This window comes from Ammodytes marinus, assembly GCF_949987685.1.
Source record: "Ammodytes marinus genome assembly, chromosome: 16".
Classification (NCBI taxonomy): Eukaryota; Metazoa; Chordata; class Actinopteri; order Uranoscopiformes; family Ammodytidae; genus Ammodytes; species Ammodytes marinus.
Genome location: NC_137220.1, coordinates 19,479,072 through 19,506,166, shown reverse-complemented (window position 1 = coordinate 19,506,166; position 27,095 = coordinate 19,479,072). Strand labels below are relative to the sequence as shown.

At 41.1% G+C, this 27,095-nt stretch overlaps 1 protein-coding gene across 1 annotated transcript in view; it reads left to right on the top strand.

The window, feature by feature from the left end:
• Positions 1-20,140: 20,140 nt before the first annotated feature.
• usp43b (ubiquitin specific peptidase 43b) overlaps positions 20,141-27,095 on the top strand; it is a gene marked incomplete at its 5' end in the record, with an annotated part of 57,689 nt that continues 50,734 nt past the window's right edge. Inside the window, one exon of the mRNA XM_080044116.1 lies at positions 20,141-20,767. Coding sequence (XP_079900242.1) covers positions 20,141-20,767 — 627 coding nt within the window. The remainder of the gene's footprint in view (positions 20,768-27,095) is intronic.

Here is a 27,095-nt window from a genome sequence, read left to right as displayed (position 1 = left end):
TGCTTTTCACTAACATACTGATGTTCTAACCATCTGCCAAATTATTCTCTCAGTTACAATATAACACCGATCTTTGGTGTCATTAAGTGAACTGTTTCATTCGGTCAGTCAGCAGTCTCCTGATCTCCAATTAAGAGATAATGTAGGTGCAGGTACACTTGTTTAAATGTGCAGCATTAAATGTACAACAAGGGATCTTTAAAAATAACTACTGTATATAAAAAATCCTCTGGGCACATCTAAAGGAAAGCACTGTGACCCGTCCAGCCCCTGGCATTAAACTCATTCTCTGCAGCCAGGAAAGCAAAGCAACTCAGTGCTCTTGAATCACATTGTCTGCTCATCCAATTTTGTTTAAGATTCCTGAGTGATGGGGCGCCCTTAGCTCAGTTGGTAGGGCGTCCCCCCCATGGGCCTCGGCCAGCAGCGCACACCGGGTTCGATTCCAGCCCCCGGTCGTTCTCTGCATGTCACTCCCCTCTCTGCCCCATTTCAACTCTGTCTCTACACTATCAATAAAGCATAAAAATGCCAAAAAAATATAAAAAAAAAAAAAGATTCCCGAGTAATGTGTTCGGTCTGCAACAATCTGGGAAAAAAAAATTCCCTTTTCCATGATGAAAGAGGACAGAATGCAATGGAAATTGAAACCATTATACTAATCTAAAAAGACATCCGAACTGTGAAATACTACAGCAACGGGCAGCGCATGTGTAATTCAGGACTTGCCACACAGGCTGTTACATGCAGCCACAGGATAACTAGCCGTGCCTGTAAATCAACAGGTCCCAAATTTGTTTTGCTTCTGAAAACAAGCACTCCACATTCAGACCAATTTAACAGCTATGATGTTCTTATGCAGTTGAGGGAAACATTGATAAACCAAATATTTCTAATGACACGAACCCATTACCAGAGTGTGTCGGTGCATCTCAATGCATGTAAATCTCACAGGGGGAGCTGAGAATCTGTTAGTACCCTAACAAGCAGTGTTCAAATGCATTTGCCCTGACAATTACCCCAAATTAAGTCTGTAAATAAAAAAAAATTTGATTATATTATTAAAACGACGATGCATTTGAAACAATGGAATTAAAATCTCATTTAAAAACACTTAGTTCCTAGTGAATTTTATTAATTTATAATTGAGCTTGAAGTTGTCATTGGTGGGGCCATAGGCAAACCCCTGGGATTTGATTGGCCAAAAATGGTGCCCCTGTACAAGAGTCAGAATGTAATAGATGTATCATGAATGGATTACCGTTCCAGCTGGTGTTGTGTGACTGTTAATATTTCTAGTTGTGAAGTCAATCTAATTAAAAAAACAAAACAACAACAAAGCAAAACTGCAAATACATGTTTAAAATGTTATAAATGTGCCTCCCCAGTTACAAAGTCTCTAACCCAACTCCCTACTCCCTACGAAAGTTGTATAGTTTGTATAAGCAATGGATCAGGATTGAGTCACATTTTATTTCCTATCTGTTTCTCATTCTCTGACTCATTCTCACCTCTGTCTTTGTTATTAAGTCATTACAGAGACCTTACTGACCTCTTCCTTCACTAATGCTTGTTTTTCCTCCATGCAGGGCGCCTCCACCACTTTCTGTAGCCAACCCCCTTCTCGAGCGCAGAAAAATAGCTCTCTCTAACGTCTAACCCTCTCTGACACAGAAGTGGCCCCCAGAAAGACAGTCTGTGGGGTTTACTTAGGATGTGTGCGATCTGTCTCTGCTTTGATTCAGACAGATCTAGAGGATGTTATACACAAGCAAGGAAGAGGGTGGCGTCACATTATCTGTGCCGGTCTTCCGGTTTGGACTGGATGGGATGGCATGGGGACAGACCGGGACAGTCACATTCCCCCACATGGACTTTTTTGGCAACATCACCACTTAATGGGATGGGACAGCCTTTCATTGGTCAGGATGTCTTGTTTTTCCAAACTTATTATACAGTACATGTTTTAATTTGTCTGTAAGCATTTGACAGAATTGATCATTCTGTAGTCATGGAGTGTTGCTCATTTTGTAAAAAAATTAACAAAGTGGCCATTTACTCTAAGAGCTGGTTTCTCTAAACATGTTTAAATCCTTACTTAATAATGTTGAAGCTGGTTCTTCTGTCTGTACATGCTTTGTTTGATGATGTTCTGACTGTGACTATTTTTATGTTCTCTGTTGTTTTTATATGAGTGTCTGTAACTAACTGTGCTGCTGCCTGTCTTGGCCAGGACTCTTTTGTAAAAGAGATTTTTAATCTCAATAAGACTTTCCTGGTTAAATAAAGGTTAAATAAAATAAATAAATAAAATGATTTGTCATAAACCTGAGTCTAATCTATACTTCATATAATTGTATCAGATATGTTGTTTCTGTAACATTGATTCGATGGATGAGCTAATGACTTACCATTCTGTGTCGACTTAAGAGGAAGGGATGAGATCAAAACAATTTCCAGTCTCGACATCCAGAGGAACAATCCTTCTGATGGAGCATAGGGAGGGATTACTGGCGGGAGAGCTGAAACACATTGAAAGATGGTAATCATTAACCACTTTGAATAAGACGTCAGATCCTAGAGGTCAAGACTGCATCAATAACAGGGCGAACCAGGCAACAGAGTCTGTACGTGACTTTTACTGGGGCAGGCAGATCATATGGAATAGATAGATGAGAGTCCAAATCCCTTTTATTAGACTATTTCACCTTGCGTGCTGCATCAACGAGAAGCAGAGTGAAAACAGCCTCCTTGTAGACTCAACAAACTAAAGGTGCGGGTATGTCAGTGTGTGTGTGTGTGTAATAGAGAGCATTCCTGACTGTACAAACCAAATGAACATAGTGTTTGCATCTACACTGATTTCAATGTCCAATGTGCGTGTGAAGCTTGACTGGGTTCCCCTCTCCTCTCTCCAGGGAAGGTGTTGTGAAAAACTCGATGGACGTCTCTCTTCCCAGCATCTGGCTCTTAGAAGTGTCTGCGAACACATGGGCCCATTAGTTCCACCTCCGGGTGGACTCCCGCCCGATCCAAACAGATTTGATCTCACAGGGGCCCGGGCCAGCCCTCCCCGGGGACCCATAACCACCCAGGCACCAGAACAAATAGCCCGGCGCTTACGCACACTTCTTTATGGCAGGTGATTCCTTGCCCTGTTTCCAGAGCATGCAGGAACTTCAAAGTCTACCACTCAGACCGTTGTTCTCACCCTTGGCTTCCTCATCTCTAACCTGCCACGAAGTTGAATTCTTGACTGTAGCTAGAGTGAGGCATACACAGGGTGAGGTCACCGAGATGGGTATCTAGGAGTGCTTTGATGCTGAAGAAAGAAATGAAAGTGTGTTCATGTAGGAAACAACAGAAGTTGCTGCACTACTGTGAATATGTTGATATGCAGATTTCTCAAAATGTTTAATAACTTTATAAGAACAGTGAAAGGAATATTTTTTAGGAATACTTACAACCGAAGATATTATATATTTAGATACAAGTGTTATAATAATGAAGTCATGCAGGTGTAAAACACGTGATATGCGCTCATCATGCTTTTGTAATGAAACCAAAACACACCATGAAATAAGCTCTTAGATTCAGAGTATTGCTCTTACTACAGCTTGTTCGTAGGGTTTAGCTTCAGCAAATTGTCAATTGTCTGGAGAAGTTTAGACGGTGCATTCGTTCTACATTTCTTTTTCCTTCTATCATATTTGATTTAGTTTGACATTAGCTCATAGCGAAGAGTGTGTGCCACAGTCAGTCATGTTGCCTGCCCATTCAGGTGCTGATGGATGAGCCAGTAGGAGTCAGAGAGGGGGAAATGGATGGCAGAGGGAGAGATGCGTGAGGAGTGGAGGTTATCCACCAGCTGAGGAAACACTCTGGCTGGCATGTTCAAGCTTTTTGTGGTGAAAATCAGCTTTGGGCCAATGAAAATGTTTGTGTAGAAAAGCTTAAAACGTCCACATAGGAAATGAGACGACTACTCTTCATTGACAGGAAACATACATCCTCTTACACACACAGTACAGCGCAAAGTACATTTTTTTCCTGACACCAGGGGTAGGACCTTTTTAAATGTGCTCTTCGCGTTCCAATGTGACAATGGCAGTTTGGGCTTAACACATTGCAGTGCACTGATTGAGGAAATAGAAACAATCATCATTTTAACCTCCCTTGTTTTCGTCATGGTAGACCTACTACTTTTTCACCATCACAGCAGCCATAAAGGTGACCATCAGTTTGACTTCATTCGAGAAATTAATGAAAACTGCTTTGAAAACTAGTAACTTGCTTGAAATGTAACCCATTGTGGTGAAAAAAAAAATATATCCTTCATTTCTATTTAAACGTGTTATCTTTCAAAAAGAATGTCTACAGGCATTATAGCAGTGTTTGTGCTTGTTTGCTTACGTCATGCAAGCTATTATACTCACAATGACAATACCAGGATATGATGTAAAGATGTTCAACAGGTACAGTATATTAACATGCAAATGACAAAATGTTGCTTTAGTACTGATCACAAAGAACAACTGTGGCTGGTGGAAATCATTCATTGGTAAGAAATAGCATTAGTTTTCAAGGTATTTGGTGATAAACAAAGGTAATAGGCGAATTAAAATGTTGACTCAATGAAGGTGGTAGATGAAGAATTGAATGGAAAGGAGTTACAGTTAATTCTGAGAGAAACATTAATGAATTTCATGGTTATCCATCAAAAAGCTGTCAAGACATTTCACTAAAAAAATTACAAACATGAGCCTCATGATGGCTTTACAGGAAAAGTAGTTAAACAAAGTCATTACTAATCATCCTCCAGGAACCATTAATTCTGTAAAAATGGTGAGCACATACAACTGGAAGATGTTGGGATATTTAATTCTGGATGAAAATGGTGAACTGTGAACCCATTGTATTTGTCTTGATATTGTGGACCTGAAAGCCACCTATCATGCATTTCTTCTTATACACTGATTCACTACAAGTCTCTGCTCTTAATTAATCGCCAGTGGAGAGAGAGGCATGTCATTTTATCAGTTGGGCAAATAAACATGTCAGATCCAAATTTCCTGAGGCACAGCTAATGGAACTACAGAAACATTTGTATGTGAACTTTATTCCCTTTTTTCTTGATCAACCTGAAAGCCTTGTAAGGCCTGAACTGGACACCAAACAAAGGAAAATATGTCTCAGGGTAGAACCACTAGAGAATCAGGTCTGTTGAACCTTCCCATATAATGGAGGTGAAACAAACAGAAACTGTGGACCTGGGGATGACATCACCAGCCAAAGCACTGTTGCCAGACGCTCAATGTAGGGAATATATTTTTTCCAACACTTGGCAAGGGAAACCTGTACACTCCAAATCCCTTTTATTGCTATTTACCTCTTTGCCAAGCTTTGTTGAAAGCGCATAGTTTCACAAGATGAATGTGAAACTGAAAAAAGCCTCTATGACAAAGCTTCTACCACCACCCAGCCCTCCCTCAGGTTTCAGCTCTATATATTGTACTGCTGGTTGTTCTGAAGTCTTTAACTGTTGATTCTTCCCACCTATAAAAAAAATTCCTTCAGGGATCTGTGTCCAGCTTTTAGTGTTTTATCTCATTAAGCAGGCGGAGAGGTGCAGCAGCATCATAACATAGCTCTGGTGGTCTGACCCTCAACAGAACAGCACTCAACCACCCCACACTTTTTCTAAATATGTACACAAGTGCACAGGAGAGTGCCAGTGAGCCCAGAGGAGACTGTGCCGGCGCTCGCTGCTACACCCGCGGATCATAAATCCACCATTGGACAGGCACGCTGTGCCGGAACGTTTAGACACCGTGGGCCAGGTGATTTATGGATCGATGTAACCTCTGGAGTTTAAAAATAACAGGAGCAAATCTTGCCTGGGATGGAATACCTCTGCATTACACTGATACTGTAAAACCACTTTAAAGACATTTCATCCACTCTACAGGTAAGTGTGTGTGTTAGATAAAATTGTACAAGTTATGTGATAGAGAGGGTTATATATCATAAACTACCCCCAGCCCTTATATTTAATAAAACTTTGAAATGGAGCAGTGTAATGCCGGGAGCTTAGAGTCTCTTTTAGCGGAACAAAACAGAGGGAGTTTAATGAGAAGTCGTTAATGGAAATATTATTAGAGCACACCATTAACAGCCTCTTTCCTCACAGCTCACGCCAAAACCATTTCCTTTTAACTTCTTTGTACATGCCGTTTAGATCAAACATCACTCACTCCCGACAAGAACTCCCTCCAACTGACCTCCGTCAGCTCCAACCACCTCCTTGCTACACAAACTAGCACCTGCAGGACAGAGAAGAGTGCCAGTAACTCACACTGTGGCAGATCCCAGCTCAGGCCTTTCTGGGTGAAGGCCTTCCTGCACATAGAGGATTTACTCTGATGACTGAATCTCCCACTTCCTTACTGGGCCTCCCATTTAATGGAGTGCAAAGTCCCCTTTAATATCTCTGAAGGTGTATTGTAAGTTTTCCCATAAAAGTTCCTTTTAAGCAGACAGGAAATATACAATATAGAGCAAAAGAAGATTTTAAGAGCTTGACTTTTTAAAGATGGTGTTGTTAACCAAGGGCAAACTATTTGGTGTATTAAGCATCTCTGCAGGTTTGTTTTAAGACTTTGTGGTCAGCTTTTGATTTAGTTTAGTTCTTTATCTGGTCTTTAAGTTATATTCTTGGAGCATCCTGTTATTCTTACTGAAACAATTCAACTAAAATCCTATCTGTGTTAGGGTAGACGTCAGTAATACACTGTGCGGCAAAGATACTCATCAATCCACGGGACATCACAGTTTGTCTTGATTTGCCCTCAACAATCATGTATCCTTTGATACCAAAAACCGCAGATTCACCTTCATTATGAAGGGAATGCAGACAGATTGCTGTTATTCTGCCACCACTTATTTCTGCAGCTCACACAAGAAGCATTTACTGTGGTAGGTGTTGTGTTTTTAGGGGCTGAGGAACGGTCTAGCGCTGTTTTCTTTGCCACATTTGTCATCATCGCCATTCACCAGGCCTAGATGGGCAGGAAAACACTAATCATGTCATCACTGTTCTGCATAGGAGCAAAGGCCCTATTTAGCAAGATAGCGGCTTGTAATTATGCTGTCCTCCAGGGCTAAGGAATTGTGGTGGGCCTGGCCAACGCCAAGAAAAGCAGTGGAGGAGCTGATTAGCTTGGACTTACATCTTGCATTCTTTTGCAATGCCTTGCTGCACCTAGCTGCTGGTGAGCTCTAAACGATCGTCTCTAATGGTGTTCATTAATGACAAGTTTTATGTTCCCGAAATACCTCAAAGACCTCCGTGCACACAGCGTAAACACACTAATAGAAACATGATGCCACAAATAAACTTTGATTTCTGCAGTTTGCTTTTACATATCCCAACACACAAACAAAGACATAGGCTCAGAGTCAGTTACACCTACTGAAGCACTTGCGTATGAACTGAAAATATTAGATTTTTTCTTAGTCATTGCTGGATGCTGATTCAGCCATTAACATATGTTGACAAATCTAAGAGGATACAGCCATGCTAATGGGTTTAAAAAGCTGTGTGTTATCACAAGTGTGATCGCAACTTCAGTAAAAGTGCTTTACATTTCTTACCACATTCACCCATTCACACTCTTACACCGATGGCAGTAACTGTCATGCAAGGCGCTGTCTGAACTATCGGGGGCAATTTGGGGTGCAGTGTCTTGCCCAGGGACACTTCAACATGTAGCAGGGAGGCGGGGGATAGAACCGTCGACCTGCAAGCCAGTGCAAGACCGCCCTACCCACTTCGCCACAGCCTCCCCCGTATTACCAATATTATTTATTTTATTTAACCTTTATTTAACCAGGCAAATAGCTTGAGGTCAAATGACCTCTTTTTCGAGCAAGGCCTGGCCAAATATGCTCATGCAACTCGCTTAAAGGTGCTGTAAGTGGAATGGTTCTTTTAGCTAACTTCCTGTCAGTTACTGCAGTTAGCAGTCCCCTCGCTCGTCCCTACGTCACCACATTAATGCACTGCGGTCTTCAAGCAGCGAGTTATCTAGCAACATCTCAGATCCATAAGTGTGATAAAACATGATAAAAACCATCAAAACAGACATTGGGAAGGATTTTTTCCTGCTCCGCCATTGTAGGCACATAAACATTCACCCATCTGTTGCTCTGGCGTGCACCGGCAGTGAGACCATGAGTGAGACGGGTGTCGGTTTGTAGCGTTCTCTCTTGTGATTGGATAAAAATGTCGGGATCCTCCAATAAGTTTATTGGCCGATTACATGCAGAGCAGCTAACTGAGAGATCGGCTTTATGAAACGCGCACATTATGTAAGTGATCCCTGTATGAATAAAGAGCGATTTAACACTTATATTAACATAAATAAACCGCTTACTTCACCTTTAAGACTTGGTGAAATTTACTTAAAATTGCTTATGATGGATTTTCTCCCCGCACACTATACAGATATTCACAACGACCCCTCCAACAAATGAGTGAAATGGAAAAGGAGACACAACACTTTCATACTGGAAAATACCTTACAAGGATCTCCTAGTTCAAGCTCTTAGTATGGCATTCCTGGCCAGTATACTTCATATCTATTATTGCATTTATTATAAAATATATATATCATATTTCTAAATTTCATGTGCACCTAACAATAGCTTTTAGTAGGGGAGAGTGGCCTAAGTTGTGCAACTTTTCACTCAAAGTGACTTTAAAGTAAGGCCTTGACAGTAAAGTCTCCAACTCAAATATGTACATATATTTCAGGGTGTTGTGCATCCCTGGCAATAAAAACTTTGGATCTGGAATAAACTGTTGAAGAAATATAGCTTTCGGAAAAAAAGTTGTCTTATTCCTTGTGTCTCCCTTCTTTACAGGATGAGTCAAATGGATGGCTCTTCTTAAATATGTGGTCACATTTCCAATTTCTTCCAAGGTTTTCTAGAAACAAGGGGTGGCACAACTTCCAAAATGCACAACTTAGGCCACTCTCCCCTACATAGTGTTGAGAGTAGGAGTGTAGCATGTAATAATAACAAAACCAAACAGGGTAGAGGCAATCACAGGTATGGATCACAATGTTTTACAAGCATGGATTTTACTGCATAAACATCTCTGTGTTTCGTCAGTGATGGCTGGTAAATTGTAATCTATTGTAGTTCGGCCAATAAAGAAAACCTTATTTTGTGGTTTTAAAAAAACATAGCTTTGAGTTGCCACTACATCATGTGAAATTCTTTGTAAACAGAGGTGATAGAAGTGCATACCATAGTTTCCAACACACACAGTATCTGCTTTATGTCCTGCAATATAATATTAAATACCTATATCCAAAGAATACAGACTGAAAACACAGATTCAAAAAGTCATGTCTGGGATTTTAATCTCTCATCACATTGTTTGACGTGTTTAAAATAAAATGGCAACACTACAATTGAAACACTGCACAAGCCACAGGTTTCTTGCACAACCTCTTTGTTACAGCTCAATATATTATCCTCTAAGAAAATGTACGGTCGATGTTTAATTCAACAAACAGTTTTACTCAGGGGCAACAATGTAATCCTTCACCTAGGATCCAGCAACCAAGCGATTGTGTGAAGATTAGAGGCTTATCCAATTAGCTTTTCGCTAAGACCGACTGAGCCAATCAGGCACATCCAAAGGCCACGACCACACTGAAGTGCTGCTGGGCCGCCACAGATCAGAGAAAAGTTAGAGGCCTAAACTCTGGAATAACTTGGTGTGCTCTGTTTTTCACAAACCAATATTCGATTAACGCCGACTTTCTCAAATTGGTTTTGAACTCAAGTATTAGAGAGCGGAAAGCTAAGATAATTCAAGCGTGAATAGTGTTATTGGAGAGACCCCACACTGTGTCTTTTAGCTTTCTCATTGTTCTTATCCAGACTTTAAAAAAAAAAGTGGAAACATATATAAATCCAATAAATGCAGGAAAAAAGTTTCTTGTATGGAGTTCTAATTCATTTACTACACTATCCACTCTACTCTATACAAATATATCATGTTGGATTTAAACAGAATTTCAGGTTTCAATGAAACTAAATATTCTAAACAGTACACACAACTGGGAGAGTTATTGCACTCATATTGTTGTCTTTTCACAGCATTATAATAAAGATGGATGACACTTAGGGGTCAATGAAACATCTTACAAATCAAGACAAACCACTGTGTTTGATGTGCTAGCAGCTCAAATAACAATTTGCCTTATATTATTCGTAGTTAGAAAACCAGCTGTGCCAGAGCCTTTGACATGGTGATTCTGGGCCACCTCTTTGGTTTTTACTACTCCCAGTAACATAGGCTTATCCAAAAGAAGTCTCCTTGGGCAGTAACGTTAGGTCATCATTCTCTTCTAAATACTGCCCTCTGCAGGACAAAGGTGGTGTGAGTCTACAATATGGGAACAATTCGCCTATTTTTGCATTGATGCGCATAAAGGGAGACAGTGTTTGTCAGTCATGTTTCCTATTTAGAGATTGACGTTACATGCAGGGAGCTTTAAAGGCATTTTGAATTGAAGTTTTGTGCCTTTCATGTTTAGCATAACTCTCCCTGCTAAGATGCCACCCCCGAGCCCAGCTGCGGAGTGAGACTGAAGACTCTTTGAGCAATGGTGCCACAGGTCATTTATGTCTAAGAGAGAATTATGACTATTTTTTCCTCATTTGTCATCATGGCAAAGCCCGGGTACATAGTCATGAATGCCTCTCCACCCACACAGCTGGGTGGTCTGCCAAGCTGAATGTGACCCCAATAAAGACCTTTGTGCCGAGAGACTCGGAACAGCGCCTGCTCTAGCATGAACCTCACTTTTGTCAGAGTTTCAAGGGGCAACGATTCACACCACATTATGCAAAACACAAAGGATTAAATAGAGGGTCTGTTTTCTACTAAAATAAATCACAGCTGACTTTTATCATATCAAATGAAATGTCACTGACTGCAATCTTTTTGTCCTGGAATAAAGATGAACATTTTCTTTGGCGTTTGTGCCAAATCAGTTTATAAAGCACATGACAAACATTGAAAACCAAAATGTGTCAGATGTGTCAATATCTCTCTTTGTTTTTTACATGGGTAAGCACTGCAGTAGCCACCATGTGATGAAGATTGAATGTTTCATCAGACTTTTTTAAATATGTTTTTTATTATGATTTACAAAAGTGTTTTTTTTTTCAAACAAACAGCTGAGGTCGACAGACAGAGATGGGGAAAGTCCAGCCAGTGGATCAGTAATCAGTGAAGTAAACCAGGCAGCAGTGATTCCAGAATACTGAGACTATTTATGCATTAATGTTTAAATCTGTACCCCACTGATGGACTACTAACCCCCCCCCCCCCTGAATCTCAACGTCAACTCACCCTCATTTAGACGATTACATGGAGTCTTGTTGTTCAAGGCGGAGGGGGATCCAACGCCATCCTGCAAATCAGAATATCACATTAATCTATTTTTTACTTATAAATGTATTCAAGCAGGAGTAAATTAAGCAAAATTGTTCCAAAAAAGTGTCTGCACTTGAACAATTTTAGAGTAACACAATTATTACGCTCTTTTATGCTTCTACAAATACATGCATATAAATCACCTTTCAATGTCTACATTTTTAATTTAGGACTTTTTTTAACATAGGCCTTAGATAGTTAATTACTGAATAGGTGTGTGTGTGTGTGTGTGTGTGTGTGTGTGTGTGGGGGGGGGGGGGGGGGGGGCATCCTACTGTAATTATGCCAGCATGCATTGAGTGATGGGGCACTGTAGCCTACACACTGGACTGGCCTACACTTTATGACAGCTAAACAAAACGCACAGACAGACCATGGACATTTTCAGACTGAGGGGCACAGTCTACTGGGAGCCGCCAAATGAGTGAGTATGAAATGTGTGCCTACGCTATTCTACATCATGAGAAAATGCCTAGGGCTATCAACTTCTAGCCTAGGCTATGCCACTCAGTTTGTCTCGAGGGAAGTTGCATTTGTTAATGAAATCCCTTTTTCAAAAGCAGAGATTCTGACTCATCATCATAGTTTTAAAATAATGTATCGACTTAAAACCAGGCCCAGGGTCCAGGTAGACGCCATGACAGTTAGGCCTTCCTCTAACTGTATTAGCGTGAATTAGCATGACGCTAATAGCCTACACTTCTTTATAGGTCCATGGCCTTCACGAGTGTATTAGCATAATGCTAAACATGTGACGGAAGAAGCTAATAATACTTTTTCCCTCGCCCCTTTTTTTCTACTGTTGATATAAGTACGGCAAATTATACATTTTGGTTAGAAAAAAAGATAAGAAATTGAAGGCGACTCGAGTATAATCTACCTGCTAGTAGGGCGACGTTGTTGTTAGTTAGCTAAGCTAATTAAAAACAGGTGCTGACGTCGGAGCCCGCGAGCAAATGGGGCTGCACGATATTTTATGTAGCCTAGCCTATACCTGCAAACGCATGGCATCTTTATATGTCCATGGGCATAGCCCGCCTACCAGTAGTCTACACACAAACTCTTCCATCTGTGCTAATTATAGCCTAGGCCTCCTACAACATTTAGATTTTTTAAATTAGCCTATTGGTGTTAGGATATGTAGGCTAGTCCTACTGTTGTTGCTGACAAACCGGTAGCCTAAGTTTTACTCCACAGCAGTTTATTTGGCTACTAAAGTCAGGTATCCTTAGTGCAGTGGTTCTCAAAGTGCGGCCCAATATATCTGGCGGCCCGCATTGAATTATGAACTATTAAAATAAATAAATCATATTTAATTTAATTAAATTTTTTATTGAAACGCACGGAGGGGATGCGTCCCCCGTAACAGTAAAAACAGTACAGGGGTCGAAACACTGTAATATCCATCCTAATAACACCCCTACAGTGGGCCGTACCATCTTAAACTTGCGAAGTTCGGCTGGCCTCTGCCTGCCTCTCGTTGCAGACGGCTGGTCAGCCTCCCGCAGTGCATCAGGCAGTGTAGTGGCCCCAATGTAAGTTGTTAGATAGTGAGCTTGTCAAGCCCAATAAGATGCACTTTCTCACTTTCAAGGTGAATTAGATTAGGTCAAGTGTCTAAGGATGGATGCTAACATTATCTGGTTTCTAACTCTTTTGCCTAAAGTTTAGCTAACAAGCTAACGTTAGCTAGCTGCTGATAGCCATGGAACTATCTGCCTAGTTGACTGCTGATAGCCCATCCTGTTTATTTCCAATGTATAGTGTCATAATAGTTAACACTGCTGCTGCATCATGAGTAGTGAGTCCTACAAAAAAACACTCCAAAAGGTGATACGTTTTCAATGTGCAGAAAGTTGTGAACAATAAAGTAGAATAAATATTTGAATGCAATACAGAATGCCTCAGTGCCTTACTGATTTATATTCCATTAGATTTGCGTCAATGGGAGCTAGTTGTCTTTTCCTTAACATGTCCACCATAAATAAATACAGAAGACACAAATTACTGCATAAAAATTAACCAGAATGCACAAAATGAAGTGTTCGAACCTCAAATCTTTCTGGGGGACAACGCCCAGACCCCCGCTATTAATGTGTGTCCCCCAATGTTGAAATGAAACCTAGCCCTTCATTTATTAATTAAAATGTGTTAATTACACATTATTGGATGCAGACCAATACAATACATTGGCCACACACTGGCCATTGAAATGATTTCAGTTTTTTCAATTGTTTTCCTTCGGCGGCCCTCGGTCCAATGTTGGGTTCCTAAATTGGCCCTCAGCTATCAAAAGTTTGAGAACCCCTGCCTTAGTGTATTGGTTCCCAATTAACAATTGCTGTGGGCTTGAGGCCTATGGATACTTGAGATATTGTAACAAACTCTATATTATCGGTCCGTGTACATCCTATTCTGGGGTTGATGTGTGCATGTGTCATGTATTTAAAGTGTCAGTGGCAATGATAAAATGCAGCTTTTCAATAAGATTTAGTTTGACAATACAGTATTGCAATACTAACAACCCAGTTAAAGCATGTAAACTTGATGTTTTGTTAGTAATAAAATACTGTGTGACAAAGGGAAATCTCTTAGTTAGTGATTTGGGGAAGTTTGTCGAGTATAGTTTTCATTGTAATTTTTTGTTTGGAACTCCTCACTTTCTTTCTTGCAGATAATAAGCTCTTTCAGTCAATAGGAGGCATCATAGCAGCTATCATGATCAGCCGTTTTTTGTATGAAATTCAAAACCAGGCTTTGGTTGTGCTTCTCAGTGTTGCAAAAACTCAGTTTAGGATCATGTTGTGTACTATGAGACATGACAATATTGTGTTCACATTGTTGCAGTCATAGGTTCACAACTGTGCTTTTGACACAGTTTTAAATACTACAGTTAATTATTTAGGGAACAAACTGCTGCTTCACTGCTCCGTTCGGAAAGTAGAAAACCCTGATTTCACACCGCTAGCTGACTCAGAAACATTAATTTAAAATACACATAGGCTTTTTTCACAGAAGCATTTGAACGTTTCACCGTAGGAAAAGGTACGTATATAGCTGCAGTTTCATGGTGGTAGTATATGCTTAATCACTGTCCTACCAACTGAGCTAAGGGCGCCCCAAAACGGTACTTGATTTATAGAACATACTGTATTGGTTTGCACTTTTTCGCTGCGGCAGTGTATGACCCACATGGTGTATTGTATTTCTGTTGCACCAGCTCAGTTGCAGGTGTTAGACATGCTGATTCAGCTGAAATCTTCACCTGTGCATGGGTGCCAAATATAAAAAAAATAGGCCCACCGTAGAGTAACAGTGTGAAAATTGTGGCTGTCATGTGGAATATTGTCAGTTGGATCTGATCATCTTAAGCGTTCATATTTAACTTATTTTCTTTAAAATGAGAAGAGTGGCATGCCAAAGCTTACCAGTAGAGGGAGCCATAACACAAGGAATTTGAATGCACAGACCTATACTGCATGCTTATACTGTATTTATGATAGATAGTCAACCTTTCAATACTCTTAAACTACAATGGCTACTTTTACCAAAGTATAAATGCAATTTTGATTGTATTGCCATTTGGGTGTTTTGCGTTAGCACTCATTGTATACGTCTCATTCCCAAATACAACAACTTTCTCAAAACAACCCTCCTGTATTCACATGTACATATAAACAGGCATCACCTGTCCTGTCTTTTTGCAACGTAAATTGATTGAAAATTCATGTGTTTAGGAACTGGTCAGAGGGATGCTTCTTGTTCACACAACCCCACACAGCTATGGATTGTCAGCTGTTGCCACCACCTGAGACGGAGAATAATGAGGGAGGGGAGATACAAACCCACCAAGGGATTTTAACCAACAAAAAAAAGGAAATTAATATTCATGATTAGACTACTGCCCCCACGAGACAGGAGTAAAATTCATTTCTGCTGCAGTGCTGAACGTGAGCTGGTGGTGTGTGTGTGTGTGTGTGTGTGTGTGTGTGTGTGTTTAGTTTCCTGCTGTAAATGATAACGGTTCAGATCAAATGAAAGTAGGACTGGTTGTGGATGAAATAGGGCAGAAATAGAAATAGCTCAGTAGCCTTGGCTCCAACTGTCTCTGGAGGGAGTGCTGTGTCAGTTGCCTCGTGTGTGTGCTGTTAAGCCGATGATGTCTATTCTCCATCCAGGTTTGTGTGTGTGTGTGTGTGTGTGTTTGAGAGAGATGGAGAGGGAGATCCTGCCCAGGACCCACAAGCTCCTGGAATCCATGAGAAAGCATACGGTCTCTGCCAACGGCATTAAGATTAAAGGCATTGACAAGGAATGTGTTATTGCCAGCTCAGATGGGGCCTGCATAATCTGGGACCTGGAGGAAGCCAGCACTCGCCCACTCCACCCCTTATGTTTCTTTTCTGTTCAAATTAATTCACATCAGTGGAATGGTTAAATCAATTAAGTCCTGATTAGGGTCCTCGTCTAGGTGCTCAGAAATTCAGTCAGAAGAAACCTCCCATCTTTCATTGTGCTGTTTTACATGTGTGTTTAAAATGAAACAATTGCTCAAAACCTACAAAACGTATGTAGTGTGACGCTCTTGCCTTTGGTCATATTTTGCCAGGGTAGTGTGACAGTCACAGTGCATTGTTCTGTAAGCTAAGGGAGTGTTTGTTCCCAGAGCAGAAGGCATATATGACTCAGGCGACCAGATGGTCTCTGTTGCCTTTCTTCATCTTTGGGGATGACATTTCCTTCTTTGCACAGAAGAGTGTCACAGGCAAAATGACCTCTCCATTTATAGGCCTAACATGACGTAACTATTGGGCTACCAAATAGCAGCAACTCTTATCTTATTATGTGCTGTTTCTTACTACATTAATGTTCAAAGGGTTGTGCTCCGTATGATGTTCCCCCCACATCAAAGACAATTGTAGGCTGAATACGGAACAAATGCATCTACAGTATGTCTAAAATGTTGCAACTCCCCTTTACAGAGTAAGGGAAGAACTTGTGAACACAACAAGGAATCAGGTGTTAGCCGTGAAGGAATCGTCTTTGCAAGTGAAATACTTAAAGGTACCTGGCTTTGGAAAGGAAATGCAAATGCAAGATTGCTCTAAAAATAACATCAAATAACAATTGCAAGAGGAGGCAAAAGGGAGAAAAAGACAACTCCCAAACCCAGGGGTGCTGGCTTATTGCTCAGCCACAAACTTTCAAACATGCACAATGCAATACTGTATATGAAGGAGCAGCTCAGAGGAATTGCAGGTCATTATTGCAGGAGTAACACATTTTCATCAAGTCCTTTGGAGTACAAATGAAAATATACTCCAGTCTGTTGCCTTTTGGTACTGTCAGAAGTCATCATAAATGTGCATTGAAGCAGGTGGTAAGGAGTTGGATTTGAAGAGTCCACATAGCGTATATCAGGATAGTAAAGAATTGGAGCCTTACATTTGGTATTGTATCTTTGATGTCCAATGCTGGAGGACATGCAGGGCGTCGGCTATGAGTCCCCCAGGCACTGTATATCACAGTGGCTTAAAGCAAGGAAAGCTTGTACCCGTTGGCACAACCGGTTAAATGTGAAACCTACGTATTTCATGGAAGTTGGATCTACAGTGCAGTGTGTAAATGGAATTGGCTTTTTTCCGAACTGACTTGAAATAAATGGAATATAATATTCTTAGTGTGTTTAATCACTTGAAAATAAAAGCTTTTGTTTCTTTTATTATCTCAGAATGAGCCTTTTATAAGAGTGTGGCGAGCCGCCATGTTGCACTGCCATGTTTCTACAGTTGCAGAACGGACAAACTTAAGGGCCTTACGAGTTTTGATATAGGTGTCCGCCTGAAATGCACCTTTTTGCAAGACAAAGAATGAGAACTATTGCATAACATTTTAAATAACTAAATACATCTTCACTTTGTCACTTGATGTTTTGTTAAAACTTGGGGCAGTGGTGCTGATTTCATCTTAAGTAACTAGCTTGTTGTCCTTGAAGGCCACTGTAGCTTCTGTAAATTTTCCGAACGGGAGCGAGAGTTGCGATCTTGGACTTTCACTGCTGACGCCAAAATACACGTTATTACACATTGCACCTTTAAGTTGCTTCTGCAGTGTTTTTTTTCCTCATGAGCAGTTGGTTCGTTGCAGAGGCCTTTGGCGAGTTGAGGCTTTGCGTGTTTGTGTACTGGCCCTTCAATTCGGGTCTGTTGCATGTTGTGGTTATTCTCAGTGCTGGCCCATCTGCTGCGTGCACCACTCTGTCAGCCTAAAGTATGTCATGAGTATTCTCCAGGTTCCTCTCTCTCTCTTGAAATTGAGCCTGCTGGTAGATTAGTTAGCAACATGCATACACAGTACCATCATCAGCACCAATCAGCAACATGCATACACAGTACCATCATCAGCACCAATCAGAAGGCCAGCAGAGCAGGAGGCTCAACCTCTGAGCCAAGGCTTAGCTCAGAGACTCACTCTTAAAGTTGAATTAGGAAGAGGAGAATCAGTCATTGCGATTTTGCAATAGAGCTGCATTTTTTTTTGTGTGTTAGTAAGACAGTCTCGTGTGATTATACACACAGTATAGAGTGAGCAAAGGAGATAAGCTCTCTGGCTTTTCTATACGTCACAGCCAAGGAATAGTTATAATCCGGTACACTGTAACCTTTGATTAAATCCTTCCAAGGCTAAGCTAATGAATTTCCTCTGCAGGATGCTGGGGTCTTTTATTTACAGTCTATGGGGGTCACATACACGTATCCACCATCTTCCCAAGAGAGGCCTTTTTTAATTGGCAAAAACAAGTAAAATAATTATGTTTTTAAATACATGTTCACATTGTAAATCCAGTGTTATACACCATGGGATTGAGAGTTTCTAGTGAGCGAGTGGTCTAAACAGTTCAAAGTTAAAATAAGTTATATGGTTGAAGTGTCTTTGTCTGCCACTGCACTAGCAGCAATGCAACACTTGACTCAACAAAGCAATCTGGCAGATAGAATTACATGAACAAAATAATGTGTCAATATCCATTTTTTACATATCTATTACCATCCACTGCATTTAACAACTGACTTCATTATAGCTCCCTTATCTACATTAAGACTCCTGTGACACTTCACCATCCCCTGTATAGAAATGGTTCAATTACAGTTGGATTTGGTGTCATCATCATCCAAAAAAATGATGGACTACATAACCATTTTCAGTTTTGCTTAAGGTGAGACAAGAATTGGGAGGAATTAAAAATTATTAACAATATTAAGAGTCCATTATGTAGTAAGGCTGTGTATCAATGACTCCACGATGCGAACAATTTAAACGATTTAGTTATTTAATTCAGACTCAAAACCTGGCATTTCAGGGCAAATAACCGTAATGCTACATCTACAGGAGCAGAGGTACAGTAGTTCCGAACTGTAAGCGGTGTCTAGCAAGGGAGAGGTTACCTGAACTAACCCTTGTTTACAAATGTTATAGATAATTACAATCATTTCAGTGCACCTTCTGTTCATTTAGTCATTTGCACTTCATTTAGCCTATACATTTACTATGCTGCTGTATTGTTTCTATAATTATAATTCACATCTTTTTCTACTTTATATATTTTTCTTATCGTTGTTAGTTATAGTTCTGTATGCTGTTCCTTCCTATTGAGCACCTTGGCAGGGTGTCATGGACATAATGGACATACAAGGAATCCCATTCTGATGTTTTCATATCTAGACAGTTTTGAGGCCTAAATCCTACTGAACAAATAATCCAATACTTTCATAGAAATCTGCCTATCTTGCTTTTCTGTAGATCATCTCATGACCGCTCAGATTTAACTTGTGATCACATAAATTGTGGACTGTAGGCTAGCCTACTGACGGAGCTACCGTATGAAGTAATTAAAAGTAACCCCACCTCGAAATCCTATACAACAGAAGGCCTATTAGTCATAGGACTACTTGTGCTTAATGATGATTTTGAATTAAGTAGTTGTAGCCTACTTGTTCGCGCTAAACACTATTTCACATTACGGTTTTGGATGCCTATACTAACGGTTCTACTTTTTCCACCGCAAAAGCAAAATAAAAAAAATTCTATGACAGATTGTTTTTTCAACGCTGACCACGTGAAGCAATGGGGCCGTAGCCTACACTGCTCTCTTATCTCCTCCTTGAGCAGTGGGAGTAGTGGGAGGGGGCAGTCGCACAATCGCAAGTCTTTTTTTTTCTTGTCGAAGTTGGGAGCGATGGGAGGGGAGCGCTCAGTGCCGCAGCTGGACGGCGCAGCGCAGCAGCAGCAGCAGTGTCGGCTCGTGTTGTGCTGGGCGCGACGAGACGAGATGCTGCTAGTGACAGCGGTGGCGTCGGGGTGAAAGAATGAACGCCTTCAGTAAGTGCTGGGATGGATGAGGAAGGTTTACCGTCAGCAGCGCGCGGTGGAATAACAACAGTGTGCCGTTGTGCCTCCTCTTGGCTCCGCGATGGTGTCACCTCTGTTGTGCGCTTTTCCCTCCGCTCTCCGGACAGGGGACACTGGCACAGAACAAGTGACACACCGGCGTCGGAATTTACACAATTATCAGTCTCAGAATAGACGGACGAGGAGGGAGTAGAGAAGCCGGGCGCTGACATGGAGAAACAGAGCAGAGGAAGGGAGGAAACGCCAACAGCGAAGGAGGAGAAACGCAAGGAGAAGAAGCCAAAACCTGGGAAGCTTTTCAGAAAGAAGTCGTTGAAGTCCGTGGGGAGCTTTATGAACCGAATCATGAAAACTTTGGGCACTTTTACGCACTTTGGAGACGCTGACGCACGCGACGCGGAGGACGACGACGGGGGGTTTCGGAACGGCGCACCTTGCACCCTCAGCGCCAGCTCGGGAGTCATGAAAGAGGACGTACAGGTGGCTTGGGAGCGCGTGGGGAAGAACACGTCGAGCACGTCTTCTTCTCTGTGCACTGGCAGGGAGAAACTCCTTTACCAGTACGGAGAGAAAGTGCCAGGTGTTCTGGGGCTGAAAAACCACGGCAACACCTGTTTCATGAACGCCGTGGTGCAGTGTCTGAGCAACACCGACCTCCTCGCAGAATACCTGGGGCTGGAGAGATACAAGCAGGACCTGAGTCAGACCGGACTGAACGGGGTGGTGAGGGGTGACGAGATGAGGCTTGCCAAGGGAGAAGTCACGGAGCATTTGGCATCACTTGTGAGGGCTCTGTGGACTCTGGAGTACACCCCACAGCTGTCTGTGGACTTCAAGGTAAAACTAAACACAAGTCCAGAAACACAGTCTGTACACATGGATGTGAGCTCAATAATAGGTGCACAGTGCACTATAGCGCAGAGTGGGTTCAGAGATGGAGGGAAGTCTTATAGTTTCAGTGGTATCATTCACTAGACACTAATTAGTTCCTTGGTACCTAAAGTACATAGTAAGCTTTACTGGCTGAAATCACATCATGTAATGCACCAGTATACAAAAAACACTGCCCTGCGAAGCTTGAATGTGATGTTCAGTGTTGGGAAAGCTTCTTCCGAACTAATGACTTCACACTGGAATAAGTTGAACTACAGCAAAGCTCCCTAGGGAGAAATCTAGTTGAGTTAACGACAGCTACTTAGAATAAGTAGTTCAAACTAGGCCTACTTTGTACCCAAAATATATATAAAAAGGTTTAACTATAATTGTTCACTATGGATGTAGTTGAACTATCAGCAAGCTACTGTCTGCAATATGTAGTTAAACTAGTTTATTTAGGCTACCTTAAAGGTAGTTCACTACTCCCCAACTGACTTAAACTTAATCACATGTTACGCACAAGTATACCATAAACACTGCTATTAAATGCACAGTGTATCTTCAATGAGATGTTCAGACAGAACATGTGTCACACGTCTCAGATCATTTGCTGTAATTGCTACCGGTAACAGCAGCCGCCACTCTCTTCCTCACGTGGTCTGAACAAGCGCCCAGCGCCGTGCCCTGCGCCCTCAGTGTTTTCCTGCCAGGTGATAATGAGGCTGCTGCTCAGTTTCGTTGCAGCCTTAGGGCACGGGGTCAGCAGGCAGGTGCCTCACTCAAGTGCAGCGCTGGACTCTTTCCACTTACATTACACTGTAAAACCTAAGGTCCACACCTTGTGCTAACATCATTTTATGAGCATACTAATTAGTTGTGTGATCAAGTTAATCGTCAATTCCCCAAATAACTTGGAAGTGTTTCAATTCGTCTTCCAGCATGGCGATTGAAGAAGCAGGTACAGGTGACATTTCAGCTATGCCACTGTTGTGATGCAAAGTATATCGGCACAGGAAGTAGGCGGTTTACTGTAACACTTTCCACTTAAGCGTCTTCCTTCCCTGAGGATTTACAGCCGCGTGAGAAGCCCTATTGGGAGACCCTCAGGCTTTCCCACTCTGCCCACGCTAAAGATGGGTGGCTGGTGGGGGGAGGCAACCGTATATTCTGTCTGCTTGCCGTTCTTTGCTCTGGATTTCTCTACGCCATAGTTCAAGGCAAGAAGTAGATAATATGGAGCAGTGCACAAAGAAACTCTGCATTGTGGTTATTCTTGGAAATGCTAATTACTCTGTAAGAAAAGGATACATATGGCTAACTGGAACATCCTGAACCCTACTGTATGGACACTTTCATGTCGATCCTGAATATATTGTAAAGAATAAGCCAAATCTTTACCTTTCAGAATCAATTTTTAATATGATTATTTCCTTCCTGTTTTGCTCTATCTGTTGTGCTCTCTGAAAAACTCTCCTCCCTTGTCAGCCTAAGCCCTTACTGACAATACTTCCCGAAACTCCACACTTTGATGCCGCTCATCATATCTCATGGAACTCCGATATCAGATATTTTCAGGAGAGCAATCAGAGGGAACAGCATGGAACCATCTTGCCAAGCTTAAAAGATAGATCAGAAGGAAAACACTAAACACTACCCCATTTATGTGATGAGATGTTTCCTGTGTTGAACACACGTACACACACACACACACACACACACACACACACACACACACATTGCTGTGCCTCTTGGTTGGGTTTGTGACCGTAGGAGGTCCAGGGTTCATGCAGCCTAGGCCTTCTGAAATTGCCTGTTGAGTAAGACCACAGCAGTCTGGAGGGAGGCATTATAAAATAATCAGACAGCTCTGAGGCTTGTGTCTGAGAGGTAAGAATAGCTCCCAGTTGCATACCACATTTAAACAATTCTCCCAAAAAGATCTGTCTGTATTTGATTGCTTAATTATCCGCTGCTTTTGTAAGTTGATTATCGGTCGCTGTAGGCCTCTGATAGTCAGGTGTTAGTCAGAAGGACATTGGAGAGGTTCAGCTAGAACAGGGTTTCTCAACGGGGGCGGTAGCGCCCCCTGGGGGGCGTTCGTACAACCTAGGGGGGCGCTGGGACCAGGCTGGGACACATGAGCTTTTTTTTTTTTTTTTTTTTTTTTTAAATTTTTTTTTTAATAAATATATTTTAAACTTTCTTAAAAATCTTATAAATCTTTTGACTGCAAAAATAGGTTACCTGAAATAAACAGCCTATTTTAACTTTACATGTTTCTAACCCCTCGACCTCTTTTTAAATATTCTCTCCAATGTTCTGCGGTCTGCTGACTGTCACAGCCTTAGAAAAGAGAAGGCTCTGCAGACAGCCAATCAGAGGTCTTTGAGTCAGAACAACCAGCCAATCAAAGCCTTAGCGGCAGAGGAATCAGCCAATCACAGACTAGTATAATGACGTTTACTGATATTGCTAATGCTAGCGCAGCGAGATTCAAACTTAAACTAACTATTGTCTCTGAGGTGGAGAAAACACAGAGTAATCAGCCAAAGCATGGAGTTAACTAACACACAAGCAGAACCATGTTAAAGACACAACCCTCATATGTTGGAGAGGGACGTAACGCTGTGCACCGCGAGAGGCTCACTGAAGCATGTACAGCAGCCCTGGCAACACGCACCGTCTCCATCCTACTCTGCACTGTTAAACTGAAAGCTAAACTATCAGGTGAGGGAGGGGCCGATCGCACGGCTGGATGAAAGGTTTGCTGCATTTAAAAGCCTTCACGTCTTCACGTGCGGTACAATGATAGTTTAACTAGGATTATTTTGTTTTAATGATAAAGGGAAGCAATGTTTGTTGTTATCATGTAGTCGCAATGTGTGCTCTCCTCCTGTCGATCATTCACTGTGTTAGTTTCCGGTATTGTGCCGTAAAAATAAAAGCCCCCCGCGATATTTCTTTTCTTTTCTCTCCTTTCCCTATCTATTTTTTTACTCAGTAACGCAAGTGTTATAAAATGTAGCGAAGTACAATACTTCACAATAAACATACTCAAAGTAAAAGTATAGGTTTTAAAAATCACTTAAAAAATTACAAGTAGCCTAAATAGTAAATGTAAGTAGTAGGCTAAATGTAATTAGTAAATGTAATTCGCTACTTTACACCCCTGATTACAACCAATGCTGATAGTGTTTTTTCTTTTTATGCAACCAGCCACCTGACAGTGGGTTAAATCTGCCTATCATAGAACAGGCTCATATTGGGATTTTTTTTAAATAATTCTTATAAGAAACCAAAACAGCACAGAAAATATGTTTTATTGTTGATAGAGGATGTAGCCAAAACATATTCTTAATTGTGTGTGTGTGTGTGTGTGTGTGTGTGTGTGTGTTTATGTTTTTTTTTGGGGGGGGGGGGGGCGCTAGAGTATCTCGGTAAGGTTAGGGGGGCGTTTGCTCAAAAAAGGTTGAGAACCACTGAGCTAGAACATTCAGGTTAAAAGGACCCAACATGACTAGACTATGTGTAGTTCCTATTCACATCAAACAAACTTTGGTTAGCAATGATAACAATTTGTATTGAATTGAAAGGCATCTATTTTTAATGTCAACTTAACCCTTTCAGCATGTTCTAAACTGTGCTGGACTTTTTTTTTGTACATCTATCTAAATGAATAATGCTGTTCATGAACACCTATCCTTAAATGCAGAATCATCCTCTTTGGATCAGAGGTTTTTCAATGTTAATGAATCAGCAGGGGCCTCCTCACTGGTCAGTTGGCTGCAGATTCCCAGTCAGGAGAAAAAACAAAACAACAAAATCCTGCAGGCTACCTGGCACTCTGCCACATTCCAGTAACCCCCGGCTTGTAGGACACAAGAGGTGGAATAGAAGGAGAGAAGCAGCTTTTTAGAAATGTTCACCAAAGATTAAGTATCATCGAGCCGCTGTGTGATATTTTACATTGCCAATGTGTTGTGAGCTTCCCCCTCTCACAGATGTGTCTCTGACACTGCAGTTTTAGGGGTTGGGGTTTCTTCAACCTGAGAAGCACATGTGGGCTTTTCATCTGGACAGTTCTTTAGCGTTTTCTGCATCCCCCCTGGCAGGAGGTTGTGTTTGCATAGAGGGGCCTGGACAGGGACACAATCCTGAAACTCAAACAGTTACTCAACAGCCAATTGAATTGGTAACATAACACGAGGTCTGAGAAGAAGGGAGTTGAAGTGAGCAGGCTCGATGACTGAACAGGAATGTCATCCCAACCTACAGCGTATACTAATAGGCCTAATTTGGAGGATCATTACATGATGTTACGATAGTGGGCCTTGCTCACAGGTATGCGTCAATATTTGCCATCTCCATGTTGATCTTTAATGATTAAAGTGATTCCTAACTAGAGCTACAGCGGATTTAGGGCTTACATGGGGAAATTATGGTATAACCTCAATTGATTCTATCAACAAATATTTATCCACATATTGAATCAGCTGTAAAATTTGAATAACTTGTGTGAACGTAAACAAAATTAGAAACATTGCTTCAGCTGCTTGTCGCTATGGGGGTTTCATCGCTCAAAAGCTTGCATGTAGCTTTCTCATTAGCAAACATTGTGTGAATTAGCAACATGTACTTCCAAACAGCACTTCATATTATGTTTGTATAATACTGGAGGCAAGAGACAGAATGTAGGCGTTTAATAACTAAACTTTTGACCCTTCCCTTTCCCATGGCTGGTCACTCCTATGTCACCAAGAATTCCACAAAACGATGCAAAGTGACTGGCTTGTGGCTCAAAGAAAATTAAGGAGCGCAAAGTTTGTGCCTAGTTGCGCCATCTTTAGAAAATAATTTCCTTAAGAGGGCATAATGTTAGCTAAAAGTAAAAGAAGCTAATGTAGGCCTAAATGTTTGAAATAAATAGCTATCCAGCTCAAAACACAGTTGGAATAGCTACAAATAGGCTAATAGATAAATACTACGCTATAAAAACATTGGCTGAAATAGGATGGAGAGTTTACTTTCTCTGTCATTATCTTCTAGTTAGATGATACACACTAACAAACTGGCCAGTGGCCATTATGCCACAGAGAGCAATAAAAACAAGGCATTCCCCACAACCTCAATTATATCACTGAGACAATTGGCCCCCTCAAGAGGCCGATGCTAATTACTGTTATTACTTTGCTGCACAACAGCTTTAGGCTCGCACATGTCCATGGTTCTCATGGTTAATGTCAGAGCATTTATAGGAAACAATTCAGAATTTTAAAAGTTAATCAATTTAATCAAAATGTGTTGAACATTTCCCCAATCAGTGGTAAATGTTACACATGATCAAACTATCAAACTCTACAATATTGAACAATATAGACTATTTGTGTGTGTCAAGATCATAGTTTAAGATACATCCACAATACCTGGAAAATATGTAAACACATACTGTATGAATTTTATATTCTGTCATTCAGAGCAAACCTAAGACTTCCCAAAATCAGAATTGTAACATTTAAAAGAAAGGAAAAAATACATGTGTGGGCATAAAGTCTCAATGACTGACTCTTTGTTCAAATTCTCTTGATGTAATAAAACATTGGTCATCAGATACACACAGCTGTCCACTTGCATTGGCTAAAACACTATACTCCTATTTGTTAGCTCTTACTTTTTTCTTTTGTGGTTTGTGACCCAACTTATTTTAGAATGATTGTGAGGCTCCAGATGAACACTCCTCACTTTTTTGACTTTATAAACTAAGAGGGCACTGTCACTTTCATGACAAGATCAGTCAAGATGATAAGAGAACCTTATTGCTCTGCCAAGACTTCACCAGCATCTTTTTTTTCTTTTTTATGAATTTCTATGTTGTCATGTACTGTAGTCTCTGCTTTCAATTACTTACTACTCTGGACACACTGGGCAGCTATATTTTGTAATGTGTTGAAAGAAGAGTTGACTTCAGTCTGAGTTTTTTCTAATTTACTTTTATTGATGTGGCACTGAGCTGGAGAAATATTGAGCTGCATGAATTGCTCTAGGACAGTTTTTGTGAATTGAAGCACAAGGTCTTCAGTGGCAGGCCTATAATTTCGTCGTCAGAAATCACGTTATAGTGTAACGGCTACAAGAGCCATATCACATATTAGTGGATTATGAAGCAATGATTACAGTCTGCTGTTCCCTCTGGTATAATCTCTCATCACTGCCTGCGATGCGGTTCAGACGGCTAATTCCTGCCTAATTGACTTGGGTGCCCATCACATCTGAAGTCACATAATACTGTGTG